At 35.7% G+C, this 22,854-nt stretch overlaps 1 protein-coding gene across 1 annotated transcript in view; it reads right to left on the bottom strand.

The window, feature by feature from the left end:
• The window catches only part of PDGFC (platelet derived growth factor C), a 122,531-nt gene that overhangs the window by 21,504 nt on the left and 78,173 nt on the right, over window positions 1-22,854 (bottom strand). The window contains exon 3 of the mRNA XM_066317666.1: window positions 12,126-12,306. Within this exon, the coding sequence (XP_066173763.1) occupies window positions 12,126-12,306 (181 nt within the window). The remainder of the gene's footprint in view (window positions 1-12,125; window positions 12,307-22,854) is intronic.

Here is a 22,854-nt window from a genome sequence, read left to right as displayed (position 1 = left end):
ACTGATTCAGTGATACTGTCGGTTTCTGATGATTTAATGTAGAATATATGTAGCTAATTCGAAGATATCAAAAGATATCAAAAACTGTGGTTTTCTAAACTTTAATTAATTGTGGTTTCACAAGCTGCTATTCACTGCAATCTAGGAAGTGGTTAGATGTAGGGCTTATTATCAGTTTAAGTAAAAAGCCAAAGTGTGAGGCACTGGTTGCACCCGTATTTTCCAGGTCATAAGAAATACGACTTTCTGTGAACTGCAGACATTGTGTAATGTGGGGTTCAACTGAGAGAAAACAAAGTGTTTTGCTGCCTTAGCCTACTGGACTGAAGGATACTGGCTAAGTTTATCTTTTGACCAAGTCAGAAAATCTGCTTCACAACCATATCAGTGAAAATGCTCTTTTGCATCCCCAATGAAGGACTGTCTCAGAAATAAGGTAACTTGAGATGATATTAAAAAGGCATTATTTACAAGCAATGATCTCTGAATATATATCGTGGTATGGTTTTTCCAGGGCATGATGGACAGACACTGGAAGAAGAGGGAAAAAAAAAATAAGCCGGGGGTGGGGTAGGGGAGAGGGAAGTGACTTTGCAAGGAAAACACCAGTCAAGAACACCCACTGAAGAGATCTGCATGGCTAATTCTGGTGAGATTTCTCCCACCTGCCCTACAAAATGAAGCCTCATGAGATGATCTGTTTGTTTAAATAAAAATAAAAACACATTCTGAAGGTTGTAAATACCAAAAATGAAACACAATTCAGATGTTCTGCATGAATTACACGTACGAAACAACGTTAAACAAGTTGAGTAAAGTGACTGTGGTGACTGCCACGCTTGGCTGAAGGAAGTCTTAGGCTTGTACTTGGAGAAATATTTTCTGTTTTTGTAAATGTTTATACATTTGAGATACCTAATTGCCAAGAAGATAGTATTATCATGTTCTTAGCCTTCTTTCACTATTTACTATTCATTTGAAGCTCCTTTGCATCTTTCAGATTATCTGCAAAGTCCAAGTGGACAAACAAGGATTTGAATGAACAAATTAGGATGCATGAGCACTAACCACTTGGGGAATATGGGAGGGAAGACAAATTGCCATTTCGAGTACATCACCATAAACTTAGTGTAAATTGCCTGAATTTAGATGAGTATAAATTCCCTTTGTAAGGTTATATTTCAGTTAAGAAGTCAGAAGAGGACATTTTGCTATTTAACAATTCAGGTTACATTCTCTTCTCAAACAATATACTAGTATTAGATAGCTGTCAAAGAGAATTCTGAGAAACTAGGATGCTTTAGTAAAACTAAACTAAAACATTGAAAACTCTAATTTTTTATCTCCAACACTTCAATTTCTCCCGCAGAAAATTAAACCAATTTTTGGGATAACCACTGGCTGGAATCTTAGAATGAAAGCATCAATACTGTTTTGAACCTGATTAGCATCAAAGTTTAATTCTTGCAAGCAATCTCTACTTCATTACTAAATCTGGTCCACGGTGTATAATTGACTTAATTAGGAGATTAGAGGAATACATAGATGCTGGGCAGAACATTAATCTCAGTGTAATAAATACATATAGGGAAACAATTATTTGTCAATTAATTAATTAATATAGTAAAAACAAACAAACAACCCACCAAAATCTATTTAGGATTGTGACTATCATTGTGATGGTGTGGTTACTGTTTTTCAGACTCAAAATACCTAATAGCTCCTGTTGAAGGCAATGGGAACTGCATGTTTAAAAATCTGTCACCAGTCACACTGTAAATGACAAAACAACTACAATCAAAGATTTCCAAAGACTTCAAGCCTATAAATTGGAAAGTATATGATTATTATTGAAATTTCAGTAGCATTGTATATGAATAGAAACAAAATTTTGTGCAATAATAAATTCAAGTTGGTGCTTTGTTAAAATAACTTTAAAATACAATTATTCATCCAATAAAGCCCACAGGAACATCTTTTGTAAACAAAATTACCTAACCATGACAATTTGGCACTGTAGCAACTGCCAGTTATCACCCTTTGGGTAACTTGACTATTATTTTCTCTATCTCCTCTGAACCTCAATACTTGGCAAAAACAAGCTGCCAATCTTTTTCCTGCAGAAAGAAAAACGATGGAAATGCCACTCTGCAAGAAGCCATGGTCTACAGCAGACTGTAACTGGGGACAGAACACTGTGCATGACAAAGTCGGAGGAGGGTATAAAAGATCTAAACTGAAAAATTCACGTTGTACCCCATGCCAGATGTGCTGCTTCTTAGTTTTCTTGGGAGATTCTCTAATTGCTTGATTACCAATTCTCTAATTGCTCGATTTAGAGATTACCTTTTGAAAGTATTTAACTAAGGACAATGGAGAAGTCTTTCAAAAGTAATTGTACTTTCATAATTTATTAGGTAATCTAATTTAGAGAAAAATTAAGAAAGGAATGGTGTTAGTAAAATCACTTTTTCCTGGTTTCAGATTTCCATGATGACCACACCTTAATAGTTTGTTACTCTTTCACATATGAACCACAAAATTTAGGCCAGTTCTATCTATAAAGTTTCCATTAGCATTTTTGAATAGCACTGGTTTAGTAAATTGTGGCTTTGTATGACTTGTTAAATGATGCTCCTTAGATGGGCATAAGTATTTTAAAATGGTCAACAACTTTTTTGAAGTGGCCTACACAGAAAAGTTGGTCCTGTTCACACTTTGATACCTTTTAATGAATTGATTCTCCAAACTCCTTTGTAAATTGTAAGTTTCAGGTGATGAAATATCAAACTTTATAATGGAAGTTTTAAGATTTTTTTCCATCTTCAACAGCAAGTTTATTTTCCAATTTAAAGAATTGAAAAACTTTCTGAAATTTTCTAGTTGTCTTTGTACTGTTAACTTGACCATTTACCTTTGATTTTTGGTGAAAAGCTGAGCCATATCCTTAAGTTTTTATACCAGCAAGCAGTTTCAAAACACTCTTATGAACCTTAATTCCACATTAATTTTGCATTAAAGATATACTTCTATTATAGGCACCTAATTGCAAAAGGATTTTTTTTCCTACATGAAAGGTACCTATTACTTTCTTAAGCAGAAAGGCAATTAAGTAAAGTAAATACAGTATTTAAAGTTAGATATATTGACAGAGCGCAAACAGGAGGAGATCTATGACAGAACTTACTTAAACTAAAAGACAAGAACTCCGAACCAAAAAGGCATTACACAGATGACTTAAGAACAGGAAGTATTTTATTATTAACTTTTGATTACCCAGAACACCTCACACTGAAAAGCCCAAAGACAAATATGCACACACAAATCAGAAGAGTTCAGCAGATCAGAATGATTTTAGAAGATAAGCAAGGGCAACCCTATTAACAGCTTACATATTAAAAGCTTGCAGATATGTGGCAAACTGTCCTTCCAGTTAGAAAGTTAAAAATTATTTGGCATTTGATGTTTTCCTCTCAAGAAATACAGATGATGACTGAGAGGGTTTGATAATTTGGCTCAACTAAGTGATCCTACTCTCCTTGGCTACCTACTCATTTTGGTCCTGTCAGTCAGTAGGGTTGGTTGCACAGAGTTAGCACAGATTTATTTTCAAATACATTTTGAATCTTAGGGGTTTTCAAACTTCAAAGACAATGGCCTTTTAAACACTCCCATACAGGCACAGTAAGAAAAATAGCGAAAATAAAACACTTGAAAATTCAAATTCAGGAATTGTGTTTACTATGTCAACCATTCACTAAACTAAGAAGATACTGATTTCTAACAAAATTTCCTTAGCATAGTATCTATCTTTTTAATGACGGTCATGATTTTTAAAGGATGCTTGTCATAGTATGAGAAGACTATTTAGAGTAAGAGGTGTCCACCAACAAACTCTGAAACTAAGTGCTACCAAAACACACCAGAGCTAGATACTGAACAATACATCACTATATTGATTTAATTATCTACACCACTACACTGAAACCCCCCTGTCCTCCTAACACACTCAGACGAGACCAAGAACTGCTGTAAGGGATGTCAGGGTAGAGTCATTACAAAGTTCCCCCAAGAAACCCTTTTGCAACTGAAAGCGAAAGGCTATTAGAATCCACCTACCTCCACATGCCTGTAGGATTACATGCAGAATTTCTTGGAAAGGCTGTGTCATCTGCTTTTACACCTACACCTTTCCAGTGCCTTTAAACCTGGTCTTTTATGCATTAAAACATGCCCTTCAATATGATGCCCAGCATTTTATTTCTCCTCGTAAATTATCTTTATTTATTTTTTCCTATGATTTATTGCTCAGCTCAAAATCAGAGTGAAATTAATAGTCAAACATCTGGAAATGTCTTTTGTCAAACAAACTGCCTTCCATATCCACATGCAAGTTTTTTCCATATCCACATGCAAATTTTTTAAAATTTCATTTTGTTTTCAAACAATTATAGTTATTAAACAACATTAGCCAGCTAGGAGCAAACATGGAAGCAGCCTTCCTGAATTCCTTGTCTACTTCCCTAGCCCGAGATAATTGCAAGAACAGATGTGACTGCTTTGTGATTTTCTAGACTTTCCCATGAAAACAAAACAGAAAGCTTTTCAACAACAATCCTGGTTTCTTCAGCTAAAACCTTTCATCATCATCATTAAAAAGGTTTTGAGCACTTATAGAAGCTAACAAATGACAGCTCATAATCCCCATCTGTAACACCAGAGGCCAGGTACTGCAAAGACAAGACAGGTGCAAATTTTGGTATTCCCATAGTGCTTATTATCTATCCCTTTTTAGAAACAAAAGGATTTGTCTTAACACCACTACCAATATCCCACATTAATCTTCCCACAAGCAAACTCTTACCCTGAAGCTACTATACAGTGTTATTACTCTGTCAAGAATTTTTCTCCTGAATTTAAAGAGGTGCTTCTACCATCCTGTGGAGCTAGATTCTGCAGTAAACCATCCACAGAAGCTGCTCTGCAGCTGAGTTCATCTCAAATGTCTACAACTGCCCCCATCAGAGCATTACCACATGAAAAATAAATTAAAAAAAAAAGAAGTTGTATGCTTTTATCCCTGCTTCTTTCATTTCATTTCTGCTTTTGCCTATTTCTACCAGAATCATAGAAAGAAAATTTAGCACAGTACACACCACTCTAATTAGTTACTGCCCATTTTGCTGGGGTGAGGCAATGGATAGGATTGTGGCATGACTAAGACACTAATAATGAATAGGGACAGAACAGGAATGCATCTAAACGGCATAACTGACAACTAGGGTGGTGCCTGAAACCTAGTATCAAATGTACATTTGCTTACCTTTTTTTCAGTTAGCAACCATGTCAGACACAACATCTCAGTATTTGAAAGGAAAAAAAAAAATCAGGACTGGGCCCGTTACAGAGGGTATTACTTTGAGAATGGGCTAGAATCACTTTACTTTGTAGAGAAGCTATAGGCATGCTGTCTCAAAAATGTTGATCCTGAAAATCAGAGAAGGGATAGTCAACTAGATGATTCTGTAGTACTTAAAGTATAAAAAAATGGGTTGCTAAAAAAACTTTGTGGGAGAGGAAGGTGATGTTTGGAGTTCTTTGGGTTTTTGGTTTGGGTTTTTTTGTGGGATTTTTGTGTGTGGACTTTCTGTTGCCTTTTTTTGTTCAGTTGTGGTTTTTTGAGGGGAGGATGGTTTGGGGTTTTTTAAACCAAACATATCAAGTGAAAAGTAGCTCATAAAGTATCTAGTAAAGGATTAAATAAAAAAAGTACAAATAATTGAGACATTGCATTCTTTAGGATAGATATGATCAATTAGATTGAACAAATAGATTTGAACCATGACTACAGAATAATCTTGAAACTAAAGAAACATTTGAACAACATTGTGAAATATTTCTGTTGAAGTAGCATCCAAAGCTCCAATTACATGACATCATTGAGTTTACAGCTGAAGAGTGACATTTTTATATACATACAGACTGGTCTTAAGTCACGGCCTCGCCTGAAGTTTTTTTTTGTTTAAGGACCCTCATACAAAACTTTTAAATTCTTAAAAACAGCAGAACACACATTAAAATTTACTCCAGAACGGTACAAACAAATAAATGATCGACCATGTAAAACTCATTTCCAAATTAATTATGCATACAGAAACTTCTACACTGAAATGCTATGAGACAGTAATAAAGTTTTTAAATACTAAAAAAGAGTCCCTGACAATATAAATATTCATTACTGAATGGAAATTTAATAAAAGCCTTTGGGTAATTTACAAAAAATGAAGAAAAGAGATTCTCATGTATTTGAAATACTTTTCCAATATATTTTCTAAACTTTTTCACCTTTTAGGGTATTTAATTGTTTTCACTGAATCATTCTATGGTCTGCTTTCAAGCAGGAGGAGAGGGTTAATATGTGATCAAAGGCATTATTTGGGACAAGGAGCAATAAAGGTTGCCTGCTTATCCATAACAGTTGCTTTCATCCCAATTCTTGTTTGTAGTAATAATTTTTGCTTTAAACAAGTTGGCACAGAGTGATCTAACTTGGACATACTGCTCTGGACAACTAAAAGGAGAGTAGTTTTCATGAGCTCTTGTCCCTGTCATTCGTTGTGATTTCCACCTTTCAAAAAAAAGGGCCCAAACCTCAAAAATTAAAGAGTTTTATGACTTACATTAATGTTCCAAAAAAACCCCCCACTTTGATATTTGTTGAACACTCCTAAATTTTTCAAGAAGAAACCTCACACAGAACTTGTTGTAAAGAAAAAACCACCAAAACATGACATTTGCAGTAATGCAACTGTATTTAATTTTGAAATAATGGCTACTTATTTAGAAATAAGAAAATGAAGTGTCTTTTTTATCTCTTGCCTCAGTGATATGGAATGGGATATTCAATAAACTTCCCAAATCAATGAATTTAAATCTTTTCAAAGATGTGATAAATTTATAAAAAACTTTAATCCAAGGAAAGTAAATTACTTTTTTCCACAAACAATGAAACAATTAGTGATTCTTTTCAGCCTGTGCCACTGCAAGACTAATATCACAGAAAAATACAAAATAAATTGTTTATAGTACATGTACTACACGAGAAACTGCCTCCAGGTTTTGGCCAAAGGGAAAGGAACTTTGTCCTTCGAGGCACAAAACTTGATATCAGATAAATATACTCATTCCTTTTAAGAACTAAATGATAACACCCAAATGGTTCGAAATGCCCCTCTGAAAGGAAGAGTCTCAGAAAATCCTCAGTGACACCTCAGGTTGAGGAGGTTAAGGATACACTTCTATGGACTTCTGTGCAGGTCCATAATCTTGGTAGATTCCTGTCTAACCCTGTCTCTCTGCCTCACACACACAGATCTTTCAACTTTTTATGATGTCCATGAGATATGGTCACAAGAAAAAAGGCATTATGATTTAATTAGAAAGTATATTTCAGAGGGTTTTTTTGCCTCAAAGTCTTTTTTTCCCCAGCACTCATTTTAGTCTCATGTATAGTAGTCACTCTCAGTTTGTACTGTTTGCATTTTTTTTTTGTTAACTGAAGCATTTCACTCCTATCTATGTCTTTTGGGGTACTACTTAATGTCTGATGTAAAAAAAAATCTCATCTAAGATGTTAAGCAAAAATTTAATGCAAAATGGAATCTTCAAGGAAAGAATTAGTTCCAAAACACCTTCGATTTACAATGAATTTTTGCCACACAAAAGAAAATTAATACACGGAATTTGCACACTGGAGAATCTTTGGTAGCTTGTTCAATTATCTACACTGAGGTTTCACTGTACCTAATCAGTGGAAAGTCTGAACACAGAGGTTTTGTTTTAGAGTCTTTCCCACCACATGAAGGGTTTTCACAGCTCTTTTTCACCTCATGTAGCATTGCAAAGTGCTACATAACACTCATCTACTCTCCTGATTCTTCGTACTGCCTTGGCTTAAAAAACCCTGAAATAATAATAATTTCATTTCTAAAACCTTTTGACCACTTCTAAAGAGAGCGTATAAAAACCCTTGTTTAGGAGATCAATAATGTCCTTAATGATGTTTCTGGAAGAATTTCCAGTTATTGCAGATGCAGTTAAGCATCTCTTGGCCTTCGGCACAAGAGCATGAGAAACACACCTGATTGCTGTGAAATCTGTAGATTTGTGAGAGGAAGTGAAAGCAGGGTATGAGCTTTCCTCTCTGTTCTAGTTTCATGCACTTTTTCCATCAGTATTTTAATTTTATTTGCCTGTTTCGATCAACAAGCTCAATTAAAAAGGTTCCATAAAAAAAGGTAACATGCTCAATCTTTAAAGAGCAAAGCTTAGTCAATCTGGATGAAATAAAGGAAGTATTATTAGATAGTTCTAAAAAGAATATCTATTTAATCTTCATTACTGCCAAAAGCAAGACCAATACTAACAAAATCTCTACATTTTGCATCAAAAGGGGAAAAAAGTAAAGCAAACCAAAGCAGATCACTCTTTTGGATTGACACCCACGTAGCCAAACAGGTACTGTACTGAAATCCCAAACCACCTGCTAAGTCACTTTTAAACCAGGTCAGTCTTTAGACAGCTTCTTGGAGTTTCATCTTTGCTTGCATAAAAGAGGGTTAAGTCTTTTATTTTCAAAGATCTTTGGCATGATCTTTGATGACAAATGACATGCAACCATATGCCAAAAAAGAAGGGGAATACAGTCACCCCCAGCTTCAACTTTAACTGGAGCTGCTTTGTTCTGAGTGCCCTGAATAATTAATAACTACTTTGGCAATCAGTCATGCATTCCTTAATGGCACCTCAGGCATCAAGTATCCCATTCACCCGCTCCCCAACTAACAATGGACTTTATTACATCAAGTTTTCTCTGCCAAACTTGTAACTGACATAGTTTAAACTAAACAAGTCGCTAGGAACACTGAGGCCCAAATGTATATTGTAAGAGTTTATAAGATTTCCCTCAATTTCTTGTGGCTTCTATATGGGGCAAATGAGAAGAAGGGCAAAAGAAATGAAATATGGATTGTTTTTGCAATAAAGTTCTAGGAGGGTTTAGGTGGCACAGTGCTGTCAAAATCGTGACTTTTAATAAACAGATAGCTGGTCAAAATTGAGAACCATCACTAGGCAGCCTTCACTGAATAAAGCAGCTCACCAGTAAGCACAGAGTAAGTGACACGGCAGAGCATGAAAGAGTGACCGAGAATAACAGCTGTGCTGAAAGGAGCATAATCATTTTGGAATGACACAAACAATGTTTGCTTAATAGGAATAACCTTTTTTAACACTTGCATCCACTTCACGGCATCGCAGACAAAATTAACTTGTAACTATAAAACAGAAGAAAGTAAGTGGGAGTAAGACCAGAATTACAGAAAGTTCCAGATGCAGCCATGGTACTCAACTTAAAATGGAAGAAATTCAAATTATTAAGCTGTAATTAGTTAGAATCTAAAGACGAGAGTCATTTTTTGGGGGGCAACATTCCGCTTGTATAAGTATGTGCACTGCTTTTCTGCAGTATCTTCCAATCCCAAATCAAATCCTTCTACAGAAATTTGGATGTTGCATCCACTGACATTGGAATGGCTGTGAGTCTGTCCTTTAGAGTGACCAAATCCTAGAAATAAAGTAATGACATCAATAGCCATTTTCCTACTACTTAACATGTGAAAAGCTGCTTTGAAATATAATATACAAAGTAAAAAAAAAAATCTAAAAAAAATTATATATATATCTACATATATATACATATATACACGATAAATTACAGCAGATGTAAACAAAGGCATTTCTCTTGCTCTTTAAAAGACCTGCAAATGTGTACGGTGCCCCTCTCTGTGTGTGGCCTTCAAATACAGAAACAAGCTTGCACTGTTTTATTTCAGTTTTGCTTCATTTCTCCCCAAACAATCTCTCACTAGTAGTCTACCAGGCATCTCCCCCTCCCCATTACTTGTCAAGAAAAAAAAAAAAAAAAAAAAAAAAAGAAAAAAAAAAGAAAAAAAAAAAATGAAAAAGAATTAACTGTTTAGGACCAATTCATTGAACTGAATATCTTAGTGAATCAGCTATGATTTTGCAAGAATTATTTAAAATTAAAGCTCTTTCCTATAGCTGACCTTTTTTTTTTCTGGGGATGTGGCTGTAAATTTTATTTTCTCTTGAAAAGCTAGATAAGATAACTTTATAATAGTAAAGCAAAGTACTTTTTTTGGCTTTCAATTGCTTTGGGTACAAGAAGCAGGTTTAATCCTGGAACTAAACAATGTCTATTTAATTTACAATATGCTGTCTGAAATGTGTAATTGCATTCTGCATGACTATTAGGACATAATTTTTGTCGAAAAAGATCACAGCTCTTTTAGAGGAAGATTTAGAAATTAACTGATAAGCAGGTAGTACATTGCACATTTTGGGTCTCATTCCAAATTCTTATTACAGCATGTGGGCTGCTCTTGTTCCTTGCATGTGTTAGGTGCAACTATTTTGAACATTAAACCATTGTTTGTAATTTAAATTTTCTAATCTGTTTTCGCCATCAAATACTAAGGAATAAACTGACTCCATTTGTAGAGCATGACACAAAAATCATTACACATATATGGCTATTTTCAGGTGCCTTTGTTTAATCAGTTCCACAGAAATGGGATCATACATAAGTTAGAGAGATGCATAGCAGGTAGGCTGTAATACTAGATCTGTGACAATGGAATTTGGCACCAGCCCCACAAATACATGCATTTAGTGATTTTCTTTTACCATTTTCTAAAAGTAAACATACTTATTACATTCTGCCCTCGGGTGTACCAAAGTTTAAACCTGGCCTTAATTCAAGTTTGAAGACTGACATGTTATTTAATTTTAAAGTTTACCATTATTGGGTCATAGTATTCTACTAACAAAAGTTATTCTAACTCATAAAAGAGTCAAAGATGCAGATCAAACCTTTAGTCCCTTTAGAAGCAGTTCTTCCTTAGGCATAAGTAGTTAAAAACATTAATAGGAAAACAACACACATAAACATATATATATACACACACACAAACATCCCACCCCCACTACATTACACTGACACCATCATCAGCAGGCTAAATATATTCTTCTCAATAACTGAAATTTTGCCAGCTGGGAGAAGGAGCAAAAATAGCAGAAAAATAAAGCCAGCCAAGTGCATTCTGAGTGAAACACGTCAATGGGGTTACAACATAGATTCTTTTGATCATTTTTTTTATTGAGCTTGGAGATATTTTCCACCAACCAAATACCACAGACCACGAGACTACTTAGGAGATTCAGAGTGAATTATGAAGAATTAATCAAAAATACTCTCCACTCTCTTTAAACATGGAGTACCTATTTTAAAACAAGTCAACTCCTGTTTTCCTCCATTTTAACGTTTCAGGACGTTATCTCATCCTTAAAATTATGTAAACATTTTTTTGCTATCAAAGATCTTTAATTTAATAAAAGTAGTAATAAAACTGTTGATGGTGAAATTAGTCATAATTTCAACAATAACTCGTTTAATACCTGTGACTTACAAGCTTTAAGCAACATTCAATAGAAGCATAAAGTACAGTTGACAAAGAAAATGCAGTGAAAATTTAATATTATAGATTGTCTGCTTTGTCTCTATAATAAAACTATCTAGATTCATTAGAAATGTTCTGTTTGGGAACCAAGTACAATCATCTGGTTGAGTATGTCTAATAGCAGCTGACTAATAAAACCACTAATCTCTTCAGTTTCTTTTTTGTGACTTCCCAATCCTCTTTCAACATCACACTGCTGATTCATAAACTGATCTGTCTTTTTCTCAAAGCTGGAATTCTTTTTTTTTTTTCCACACTACAGTATTAGGAATGCAAACATTTTACTGAATTTTCCACACAAACAACTGAGCCCACAACTTCCTAGTCCAAAGCCATCCAAAAAGAACCACAGGAACACTCAGTTAAAAAACAGAAACAAAATGTACAATTCAGGAAGACAGATTGCACACTATTATTATTAAGAAATAAACAGTAATTAATCTTAATGTATTAGAAGATTCTTTTGAGCTACCACTTCAAAGATTTTGTATCCTGAAATGTTTCAATCTGAAACGTGTTACTTACTGGCATAAGAAGTGTATAATGGATGCAGAATCCAGGTTCAGAAGGAAAATATTCATCAGACACGAATCTTATTCTGATCTGGTTTCCTTTGGAGATTTGTCTGCTTGGCACAGTACTGGAACCACACCAGCGCCCTAAAACAGTGCCATCACTGGGCTCTTCAACTTCTACAAAGTCATACCTGAACAAAAAAGAAAATACAATGTTTATTTACTGATAAAAAAGTCTATAAACTTTCTAATTTAACCAATAAACTGACTCTGCAGTTTTTATTTTTTTAAATGCTAAAAGTATGCAGCCAAAGCCAGCTATTTTATACTTAGCTCCCAAGTTGCTACTGACTTACATACATAATAAAATCATGCAGCGAGGTTAAAAAAATAAAAGCAGAGCTAGCATTTTGAAGAGACCCAAGTGTATGCATTTCTTGCACAGAAAGCAATTATTACATGTGTGACAGGGCAGAATAAAATCAGAGGAAAAAGAAGACCATAATTTCCTCAGTGGCACAGTAACTTGTGGTGCAACGTCACCAGCTGTACACTTCATGCCACCAGTGAAAGTTGGGGAGCTTTTTGGTAATGAAAACTTTCTTTCCTGGAATACCAGAGGTGAATAACTTCCTAAAGGTTAAGTTAAGGCTTAGGGAAACTTAGAAGGAGTTTATGCATATCCCAACAAGACGTTTGTTGAGCAAAGACCTAGACCTCACTGCACATCAGAAAGAACCTGGTATTGTGGAAGCGTTGACAAGAGACATAAGAGCAGGGAATTTTGAGAGAATGAAATATTTTAAGTTTGATTTGGTTCTATTGCTTTTAACATGTCATCCGGGTATCCCTGGGGATTGGTGAACAACTTCAACCAGATCCATGAAAGGTAACTAAGACATGCCAGTCAATCATCAAAAAGCTTCAGTATGGCATACAAGGGTCCTTGTTTTCACTGGAAATGTTTGGGGGGTTCCCAAGTCATAAAAACTCGGAAAGCCACTGCTCTAGAAGGTACATCTGGTTTCAGTGCTTTAACCTGCTTCATGTCAGCTCCCCAGCCGCCCACTGACAGCATAAACACTGAGCATTGCAGCTGCATTTTCCCTGCTTCAGCCTCTGAATCCCCCAGAGCCCCAGTGGCAGCACAGCCCGGTGGTTTGGGAAGTTGAGTGTGTGCTGGGTAAACCAGGGCAAGCACTCGGCTGTTCTCAGCTGCAGCTTCCTGAGCCAAGTTGTTTTTTAAAACCACAATTTGTATCCTAAGTATGAGCATAACAAACCTCTAAGAAAGTTTTGAGGTTTCTAATATTTTTATGTTCTCCTGCATGTGCAGTCATATATTAAATACAGCTCACATAAATCTAAATTCGTAAATAGCAGAGTCCTTTTCAAGGGTACAAACAGTCCTACCTCTGATGATAGCAAAGGCTCATATTTTAAAAAGCATGCGCACACACACACTCTCTACCAAAGATGCCAAACTATATTTAATGTGAAAATTATTACCTCATAAACATTTTCTACTAAAGCTTTTTCTGGATTTTTTTTTTCAGTAAATCTAATCTTTATAATGATTCCCAGTTCCCTAGTTAGACAGCAGGCAATAAATTCTTGTGTTGCATGTTTGTGCAAGACTGACTTGCACATTTATTATCTCCAGTTAAAGGACCACTATTTTTTCCACTTAATTAAAAATGAATGCACGGAATATGCTCATTAACTGTGTTCAAAATCCATTACTGCCATGTAGCACAGTTTTAAATCTTTGTCGAACTTATGATACTAATTACTTTATCATTATCTTTTTTCCCCCAAACACGAACTAATTCCTTTAACAGATCCACCGGTGTTTTTACTTTATGATCAGGTATACAACTTATTACAAAGGCAATGTATACATTAATTGCACTAAGGCCTCAGGGCTCAGCACATTTATCAAATTTATTTGTAGTGCTGAGTTTTTTTCAAGATCAGCTTATGAAATTTCTAAAGATAACCTTTTTTATTTTTCAGTAAAGAATATGAAATAATTACATACCTTTCTGATTTTAAAGAGTGAAATAAGCTAATATTTACATTTATTCACTTAGGTTTAAGATCTTGAGGGGAGTCAAGGGGCTTAGTGCCTCTACCTAACTTGCAGTACTTTTTATTGCACCCTTTGGTCTTCTGGTACACCTGAAGTAAAAGAGAAACTCAAATTCCACAGTTAAATCCTAGACCTTTCAAATAAAAGCTGATTGATTCCATTAGGAGTGAGGTAAACTTGAGGGAAATAAATATTCTGAAAATCCAAATAAAATTCAGCTTGGATAATGACTTTTTTAGCCAATAACTTTATTCCTGTCACTTATCTAGGCTAAATGTGCTACAAGAGTCTGTCAAAAAGCCTTCTGTGCAACTAAAATTCCTCTCATCGCACATCTGGACTCATGTCTGAACTTTCTGTAAAATTAACAAAACAAAGTTGTTCAGATGCTTTAGCATTTACATTATTGTGGTATGTAATTTTGAAGCTGATGTCACAGTGCTAAGGAACACCAGGGGCAATAGCACAGCCATGGAAAATTATTTCCCAATGAAGTGAAATTTGTACTTGAAACACAAAATAATGAGGATAAATAAACAAGAACTGAGATGCCATTTTACAATGGCAACGGAGTAAAAAAATGTTAAAATGATGCATGTTGAACCGACCAACGCAGAAGGCTTCTTTTCTTTGCTGTGTGCAAAGGAGCAAACACGAGCCTGTTTGAAAATTACTAAAGAAATGCTCTTGTGCTGTATCTGTAATATTTTTTTAAATATTACTAGGTAAAATGTCTGCCAAAAAGGCAGTCCAATCTCCTTTCCTGGGACTAAAGATGCTCTGGCCTTTAGGCATGATGCCCACAATGCCTCCTGTTATAGCTGCTGCAGAAGATCCACTCTCCTTCCCTAAGGCTTGTGTGCCTGTGAACATGGATTGAGTTAACAACCTGAACAATTTACTGGAGAGGAGCAAGGAAACAACATAAGCAGCTGAAAGCTTCAACAGCTTTCCAACCAGGAAATGTATTTTCCAAGGGTATATGTTTTCCTCTCCTTTCTATATGTTTTTCTGTGGTTTATACTGTCATTTCCTAAACATATTCTGACAGGCTGTTTATCTTGGCTTGAAGCTTTGTGACCTTTCTGTGGCTTTTCTCTGCGGACAGAATTCCACAAATATATCAAAAAATACAAGAAGCAAAAATCCACCAGGTAAAAAACTCTTTGTCATATCAGTGGTGTTGGACCTTTCCATCTGTACACAGATGCATGCTAGACAAGAATCAAGAAAGCCCATTAAAACAGTTTCTGACAGGTGAAATTTATTCTTCCTTCTCCTTTTAATAAAAACATGTTTATTTTTTTTTTTAGTGACAAAATAAGAATTTGTTAACAATCCCACTTGAGTTTTTTTACAGCATTTTGTGGGGCAGTGTAGTATTTCTATTCCAACTTGTTTTAAAGCACACAGAATTCTGAGGGTTTTCTGGTGTTGGCACAGCACACCCACCTGCAGACCCAAAACAGTCCTTTGGCAGCTCACCAGACAAACTGCTGTGAAACAGCACTGATACGATATGGACAGCTTCAATTTTGGAAACACTGGAAATTACTTAAAAGCTGTCATCATGAAAATATTACTTTGATATTTTACTAATCAGAATTTTAGCACCATCATTCTAAAGGAAATTTTACTTCCCTCTTCCACCTCTATTTGAAATATTTTTAATTTCTGCTATTAAAATAGAAATATTTCCTATGGAAAATGTCTTGGTTTCCAACATTTCATATAACTGTGCTTTTGTATAGACAAAAGTGTGAGGTACTGGTGATACCTTACATAGTCTTCACTTCTTCGATCCCTTTCAAATCACATCTGTAAGTAATAATATTGTTCCTTGTAAAATAAACATATTTGCCTATAGAGGAAACGAAGGCCAAACATTTAGTTTGACGACATTTTTTTCAAAGGTTGGCAGATTCACGTTTATCTGAGTGGAAAAGGGAACACTGCAGCATGACAGAGGCACTCAAATCCATGGTATCTAACAGCAGCTTTGTTATTCCCTGCAGGCCAATATACAGCAAAGATGTACGATAGCACAAGAGGAATGCAGAGTTTATTACAAAGGGCAGAGGGAAAATGAGAGGACCCCAAAAAGGAAGAAAAAGACAGAATGGCATGCTGGATTAGAGGAAAAAAAAGTATTTCAGGTAAGCAACAAGCCTACAGACATAGCAATACAGTTGTAAAAAGAAAAGCATACTTCATCATTCATTCAACAGATGGAGAACCTTCTTTTTTACTACCAATACCACCCCTCTCACTGAGACAAAATTAAGTCTTCCTCAAAGACAAAGGCACAGACACAAAAGATACATCATGTGAGATAAAGAACAAAATGACACAGAATTTAAGTCATTGGTAATAATGAAACTGTAGGTACTTGTCCACTACTTTTCATTTTATGTAAGATGAAATTTTATTGCAGGTATTACTTTTTTTACTTTACAATGTAACCAGGTCAGCCAGCACAACCACCTATTGCCTAATTTTGGAAGCTTCAGAGGAGCTATTTAGTTAATTCCACTGCCTTTCAAATGCATTAAATTACACCATACTCTTCTGCATTTGATGCCAGACAGAAATATCTATATCAATGTCAGACTGGCCCATTCAGTCCAGTGCCCCATTCAGCACAGTAGATACAAGATTCCTGGAATTGAAGACCACTAGCAGGGCACATCAGTAAAAGTTACCTATGAATAATGTCACTTGCCAGGTAGGCAACAGAGAAAAGAACCCAGAAACCAGATTTCCTGGAGGCACAGAAGGGAGATTGCACCTTGACTGAAATGGTGGCTCTGTGACAGCACCAGAAAATACTCTATACAGGGCAAAAGTTCAGTAAAGATTATTCTGCTCAACATCATCAGAAATATTTAACTGGGGCTACTTGGGGTGACAGTAAAGTCAGGGTACTGGAATAAAATATTTTTCAAAAACTAGCCAATATAAAATTTTAATTATATAAAATATTCCCTCTGGATTTTATCTTTCCAGTGTGAATTTCCAAACAAAGTTACCCAGAGTCATTTGACTGCAGTTCCTGAGGCTCACAATATGGCTAATTTACCCCTAAGACTCACCCTCTTTAGGAGCATTTGGCAGTATCTTCTCCTGCAAGAGGAAACTCCTTTGGGTATCATTACAGATCATCCAACAAATGAGAAAAGACTTACATTCTATGATTTCTGTCATGAAATCATCATGCTTTATGTTTGAACATATAAACAGAGAAAAGATGGAACACCAGTGATTGGATGTGAAATAAATTTCCATAGTAGTTTCTGTATTTGCTGATCTTATACACACTGTGTCATAACAGTCACTGGAAAGAAACAACAAACCCAGATATAATCCAAATAAATAACTGATGAGGTCAGTTTTTGTACTCAGAAAATCATGTTTAATTATATACAAACATCACTTCTAGCAGTAGACATCACTTCCAGCCAACGAATGAGCATAAAGCCCCCAAGTATCCTGCCGTGTCTACATTTTCCATGAAATACAGATACTCAAGGTATAAACAGAGAACACTTCAAACTGCCATTCCCCAAATATGGATTGTAGTTTCTGCGCCAACCTACTTCGAATACATCTATTTTAGAATATGAAGTACTGCACATTAGGAACTGCCTTATGGAAACACAGATTCATTCACAAATGTTACATGGTTGCCATGGTTCTCCCTGTTTAATCTTTTCTCACACTGATTAATAACAGCCTGAGGCTTCTAACACAACCACACAGCTCTCTCTGTATTTCTACCTTGTTATTTAGGATACATAGGAAAAAAAAAAAATAAGTTTAATCCCTAGATTTCAATTCTCTTCCCTTTCATTCACTGTAAGCCACTTTGATCATAAATATACACTTATCACAGTACAAGAGGAAAGAAAAAACAAGACAGAGTTCAAAACCCCAAATTCTAATCTTCAAACATGCAAACCCTTTTCATGAAAACTATGCACTTGTTTGATTTGGAGAAATTAACTGCTGCATTACCACACTCCAGTCTACCAGAAAATATATTTCCATTTTCTGTGGATCAGTATCATGTGAAGGTGAGACGTACAAGTTTTGCAGAGGCTTTTGTCCCCTGGTGAATGCATTTTGGTACTGAATGCAAAAATAAGAAGCCCAAAGAAATGTGTCTTTTTTCCCCAAAACTCCCATTTGTATCAAAAGTTTACTTCGGTGCCAGTTAATAGGCTGTGTATTGCTGAAAATATTTCCCTGATGATTAGGAAGCTGGTACACAACTTTATCCAGGAAATAAATCCTCATGACTAGTATCGAGGTGCACTGATAAACACTTTGGTGCCTCAACCACAAGCACGTGAACATCCCATTACCTCTGAAAGTGACATCTGCCTTGTAGGGACAAAGGGATAAGAATGAGAAATTGCAAACGAGATACATTGGTAAAGTACTTCAGGTTCTGAAACAAAAAAAATTCTATGTTTAGACAGCAAGCTTTCAACTACTTAAGCATATATTAAACTATTGATATGGATTAAGCACATAAGCAAGTAATTTCAGGAATACAGAACCACAGAATTCAGCCTCTGCTACAAACTAATTCATACCCATACAATTTCTATTGATACAGCATTTCAAGCACTTGAATAAGAATCTTATAGGAAGAGACAGTATAATCTTGCAGATCAGAACTGGAGGTAAGGAAAGAAGATATTTCCCCAACTCTTCCTTTTAAAACACCAATTGCCAAATTTGCTAGAAGTTACCTATATTTATGCTCATTGTATTACAGAATGACAGTATTCCCAGTGCCAGTCAGAATAAAAAATATGTTTAGCTTTTTTAAAATACAGATTAAATTTGGTCCAAAAATGACATATTATGAGTAGAACAAACATATACACCAAAAAAGTTCAAGACATTTCATACCATCCTATCCTAAGAGAAGACTTTGTGAAAAAGAGTGAACATGGAAAAAATGTACACATACAAATAAGCCTGCAAATGATGCCCCAGTCCATGCACATACTTTGGCTTTATCTTTAAATACAAAGAATGAAGTTCGGTGTAGATGAAGGCTCCAAAGATCTCCAACATTGCAGTTAATATGCTACATTTACCTTTTTCCCATCTGACTATAGATCCTCCCGTAGTCATATAAAATACAGTAAATAAAAAAGATTTTCCACAAAATTAGAAGTTACTTGGAAAGGTTCTCTTCCAAGGACGAAAAAAATGGGTAAGATCTACATGAAACATTTTCCTGTACTGTTTCACCTCCGATTCTCTACTTTGTTCTACTCACTGCATATATGGACCAAAGATCTCTTTAGTATTCTGCAAAATACTATTATTTCTTTGTCTTCTGCTGTACAAGGTATTAACTGTATTATTATTGTTATTATTACTATCTTACAATAAAACCTTGTGTGGAAATGACCACCAAAGTTCAGGTGCACTGGACACTACACTCCCCAAAGGACTTTTGCCTTCATAAAGAAGCAGCTGCTGTCTCTCCTCACAGAGCAAATCAGTTTAATAAGTGTCCTGCGCTGTACAGTACTACACATTCCAGATTTTGGAGAACTAAATGCCTTACCAACTTTTTCCCAGGACTCCTCTCTAAAGTCTGGTATATTTTATCTTGGGAATTACAACGATCATATTAAATCACATGTTCCTACTGTACAGATCAACATTTTGTAGAAAACAAAAAACTCTAATGGACTTTAGAGGTCACATTTACAGCCAAGGCTGTAAAGCACTATTTCTAATCCACTATAAATTTTTTTCCTCTACTCACACTGCTCACAGTGTGAGTATCTTTTTCAGCTTCTGTGAATCCACAAACACATTTTTTACCATTTTTTTCAAGCATCATTAGAAATATTATTCTAGGGTCCCAAAGAGTAATTTCTTCTTTATGCACTCTCCAAGATATTCCAGGATATAAATCTTGGAATGCAGCAATGGCTCCAGTCAATGATGTGCAAACTCCTGGCTAAGCAATTTCCTAACAATATTCAACAGTATGGGTTTGGGTGAAAAAAACCAAAAACCTTAAGGAGCATAAGGGACATTTTTAGTAATGCGAAGATTCTGCCAAGGCAATGCAGGCTGCTTCCCTTCCCCTCAAGCAGCCTCTGATATTAGAACACTATTACATGCCTGGGTAAGTTTCTCATGTTCCCTTCTTGCCCTCTTGCCTGCTTCAGGGGAGGCTGGGGCTCTATCTATGTTTATTTAAATGAAAACACCTTTATTTTCTCTAGCTCAGCAATACAATAACACGTGGCCTCTTGGCAGCTACACCTGCACATAGAATTTACCAATCCAGGACAGACCAGTTGTCACAAAGTCTGATATTCTGCTTCAGGACTAGTAATTGCTACTCAAACAGAAGGTGAAAAAGCTCTGTAATGTAAAAAAGAAGTCTGAATAACCCAGAAAAAAACGTCTTCCCAACCCTAGCAAGAGATTGCTTTTCACTTAAGGAGTGAAAGAAGTTTCCTCTCACCTCAGTTTTACTGGTTATAAATTGATAGTTATAAAATTATGCAAATTTACTTTTAGTCCAGCCACTGTTTATGAATCAAAGGCCAGTCTGAAGAGATATGTCTTAATAATTGTTGCTACAGCACTGGTCTCCCTCTTCACATGCTACTTTCAGAAAATGAGGTGATCTAATAATTTTACCTTATAAAACCCCTATGATGCTCCCACATGACCACCTAATATTTTTTATAATAATACATCTTTCTTTCTGTAGTTTCTGATGCACAACTTCTCAGATATCCTGATGATCAGATTGATGTAAATTGCATTATATTTTACTTCTACTTTATCCTAATGGAGCAGCATTGAGTGCAAGACTGGATTATTACTAACTTGTCTGACTAAAAATGTTTGCTGCTAATGCTGTCTGACTGCAATTGCAAGTGAGAAACATACTTTGCTAAAATGTCAATGATACACTTAAGGAAGCAAGGACAGTTTAGTGGGAGGGAGAGAAGAAAGGAGAGGATAAGTGGAGAAAAGTAAAAAGGAAAAGCTGCACAAGTGAAGAAACACACTGTCCATCTAGGAACAGGATAGTTGGAATGTCTGCTATTCCTGTTTAATCCTGCTTATATACCTGATGCTGAGTGCAACATCATAACTGTACTTAGACTCTCAGTAATCAGAAAACATCAGGAAGGGAGTGTGGGCTATACTTAAACTCGCATATTTAGACACTACATGGAGTAACTTTAGATTATGTTGCTGGGCTTGACTCTGCAGCTGGCATTTGTCTTGACATCAGGAGATAAACTGAGCCACACCAGAAACTACAGGTGGCTACAGGGGTCTGTCTGTGTCCCTGAGCTCAGGTGGTGATGGCCCACAATATGTTTTTCTGCCCCTGAACGCAGAGATTTACTTCTATATTTTAATTAGTGGTAGGGTGAGAGCAGGAGAACTCCATCAATAACAACTGTTCCCAGACTACCCTAGAAAGCAGCAAGACCCAGCAGTTCCACATTCATATTCAAAGCAAATAACTTTGGTCTTCACCATTAGAAACACTGCCAACTATGGTAACATAAAACAATTTTAGAAGCAATAAATTAGGATTAGGACCCTTTACAAAAATATTTTGATAGTGGGGACACAGTTTACTTTATTCAAACAGTTTGCCTAGATTGAGAGGACAAGGAAGAAATTTTAAGGGGCCTAAATTTTTTTTAAAGTCAATGACTGTAGTCTCTGGTGTGAAAAAGGAGTAAGGGATTATGTCAACTGCCCACTTATCACCAAACATTCTCCTACACACTCATCTGGGCTGTGAAAACAGGTGTCAAATTGCTTCCAAAATAATATTTATTATAATGTCCTCTAGCAACAGTAGATACTAAAAATGAAAGCTGCATTTACTAAAAGCGAGGGAAAAGTGGGTGGGCAGGAATGCAGTCTCTAGGTTTGTGCAGCGTGCCCTTCTGATCACATCACCTGTGCTCTGCTGTCCTCCCAGTCCACTCAGAGAAAGCATCTCCTTCACTTTTCCTTTCTAATGTTTCATTCTGATTTGCTTAAATACAGTTTTTCAGCTTTAAGCCCTTTCTGTACAATAGAAGAGTTTAGTCTTCTTGAAGCCTAGAAAATGTGTTACAGAGCAGCCTCAGTTAGAATCATACTGAACTTTGCTTTTCTGATTTGTTTTTATCGTCTCCTATTGACTGTGATATCTGCTTTGTCACACTTACAAATCTCTTATCATGAGAATGGTATCAAGCAACTTGTAATAAGCAGCACAGAACTCAAAAGAAAATATATACTTTCGGATACAGTACATACCGATCCCACACTCTGAACAATGGACAGTAGCTAAACCAAAAAGGATGGGACCAGCTGAAAGACAAGTTAATGTTCAAATTACGTGGAATGTTTTTTCTGGAATCGTGCAGTATCTAAAAGGAGGATCTTTCTAAAAAAAAAAAAAAAAACCAAATAAATCAAACCACAAAAACCCAACCAAAAAAAAACTAAAAAAATATCCCACTATAGTTTTGTTCAACTAAATCAGAATAGAGAAGAAACTGACCCAGACATTTCTTCTTATGAAAAAAATCCACTCACTTTTTCTTTAAAACACTAAGAAAGTAGGAAGCATAAGTCT

The sequence above is a fragment of the Sylvia atricapilla genome, chromosome 4 (genome assembly GCF_009819655.1).
Source record: "Sylvia atricapilla isolate bSylAtr1 chromosome 4, bSylAtr1.pri, whole genome shotgun sequence".
Classification (NCBI taxonomy): Eukaryota; Metazoa; Chordata; class Aves; order Passeriformes; family Sylviidae; genus Sylvia; species Sylvia atricapilla.
The sequence above is the reverse complement of the archived record's forward strand: the minus strand, read 5'-3'. Positions and strand labels throughout refer to the sequence as shown.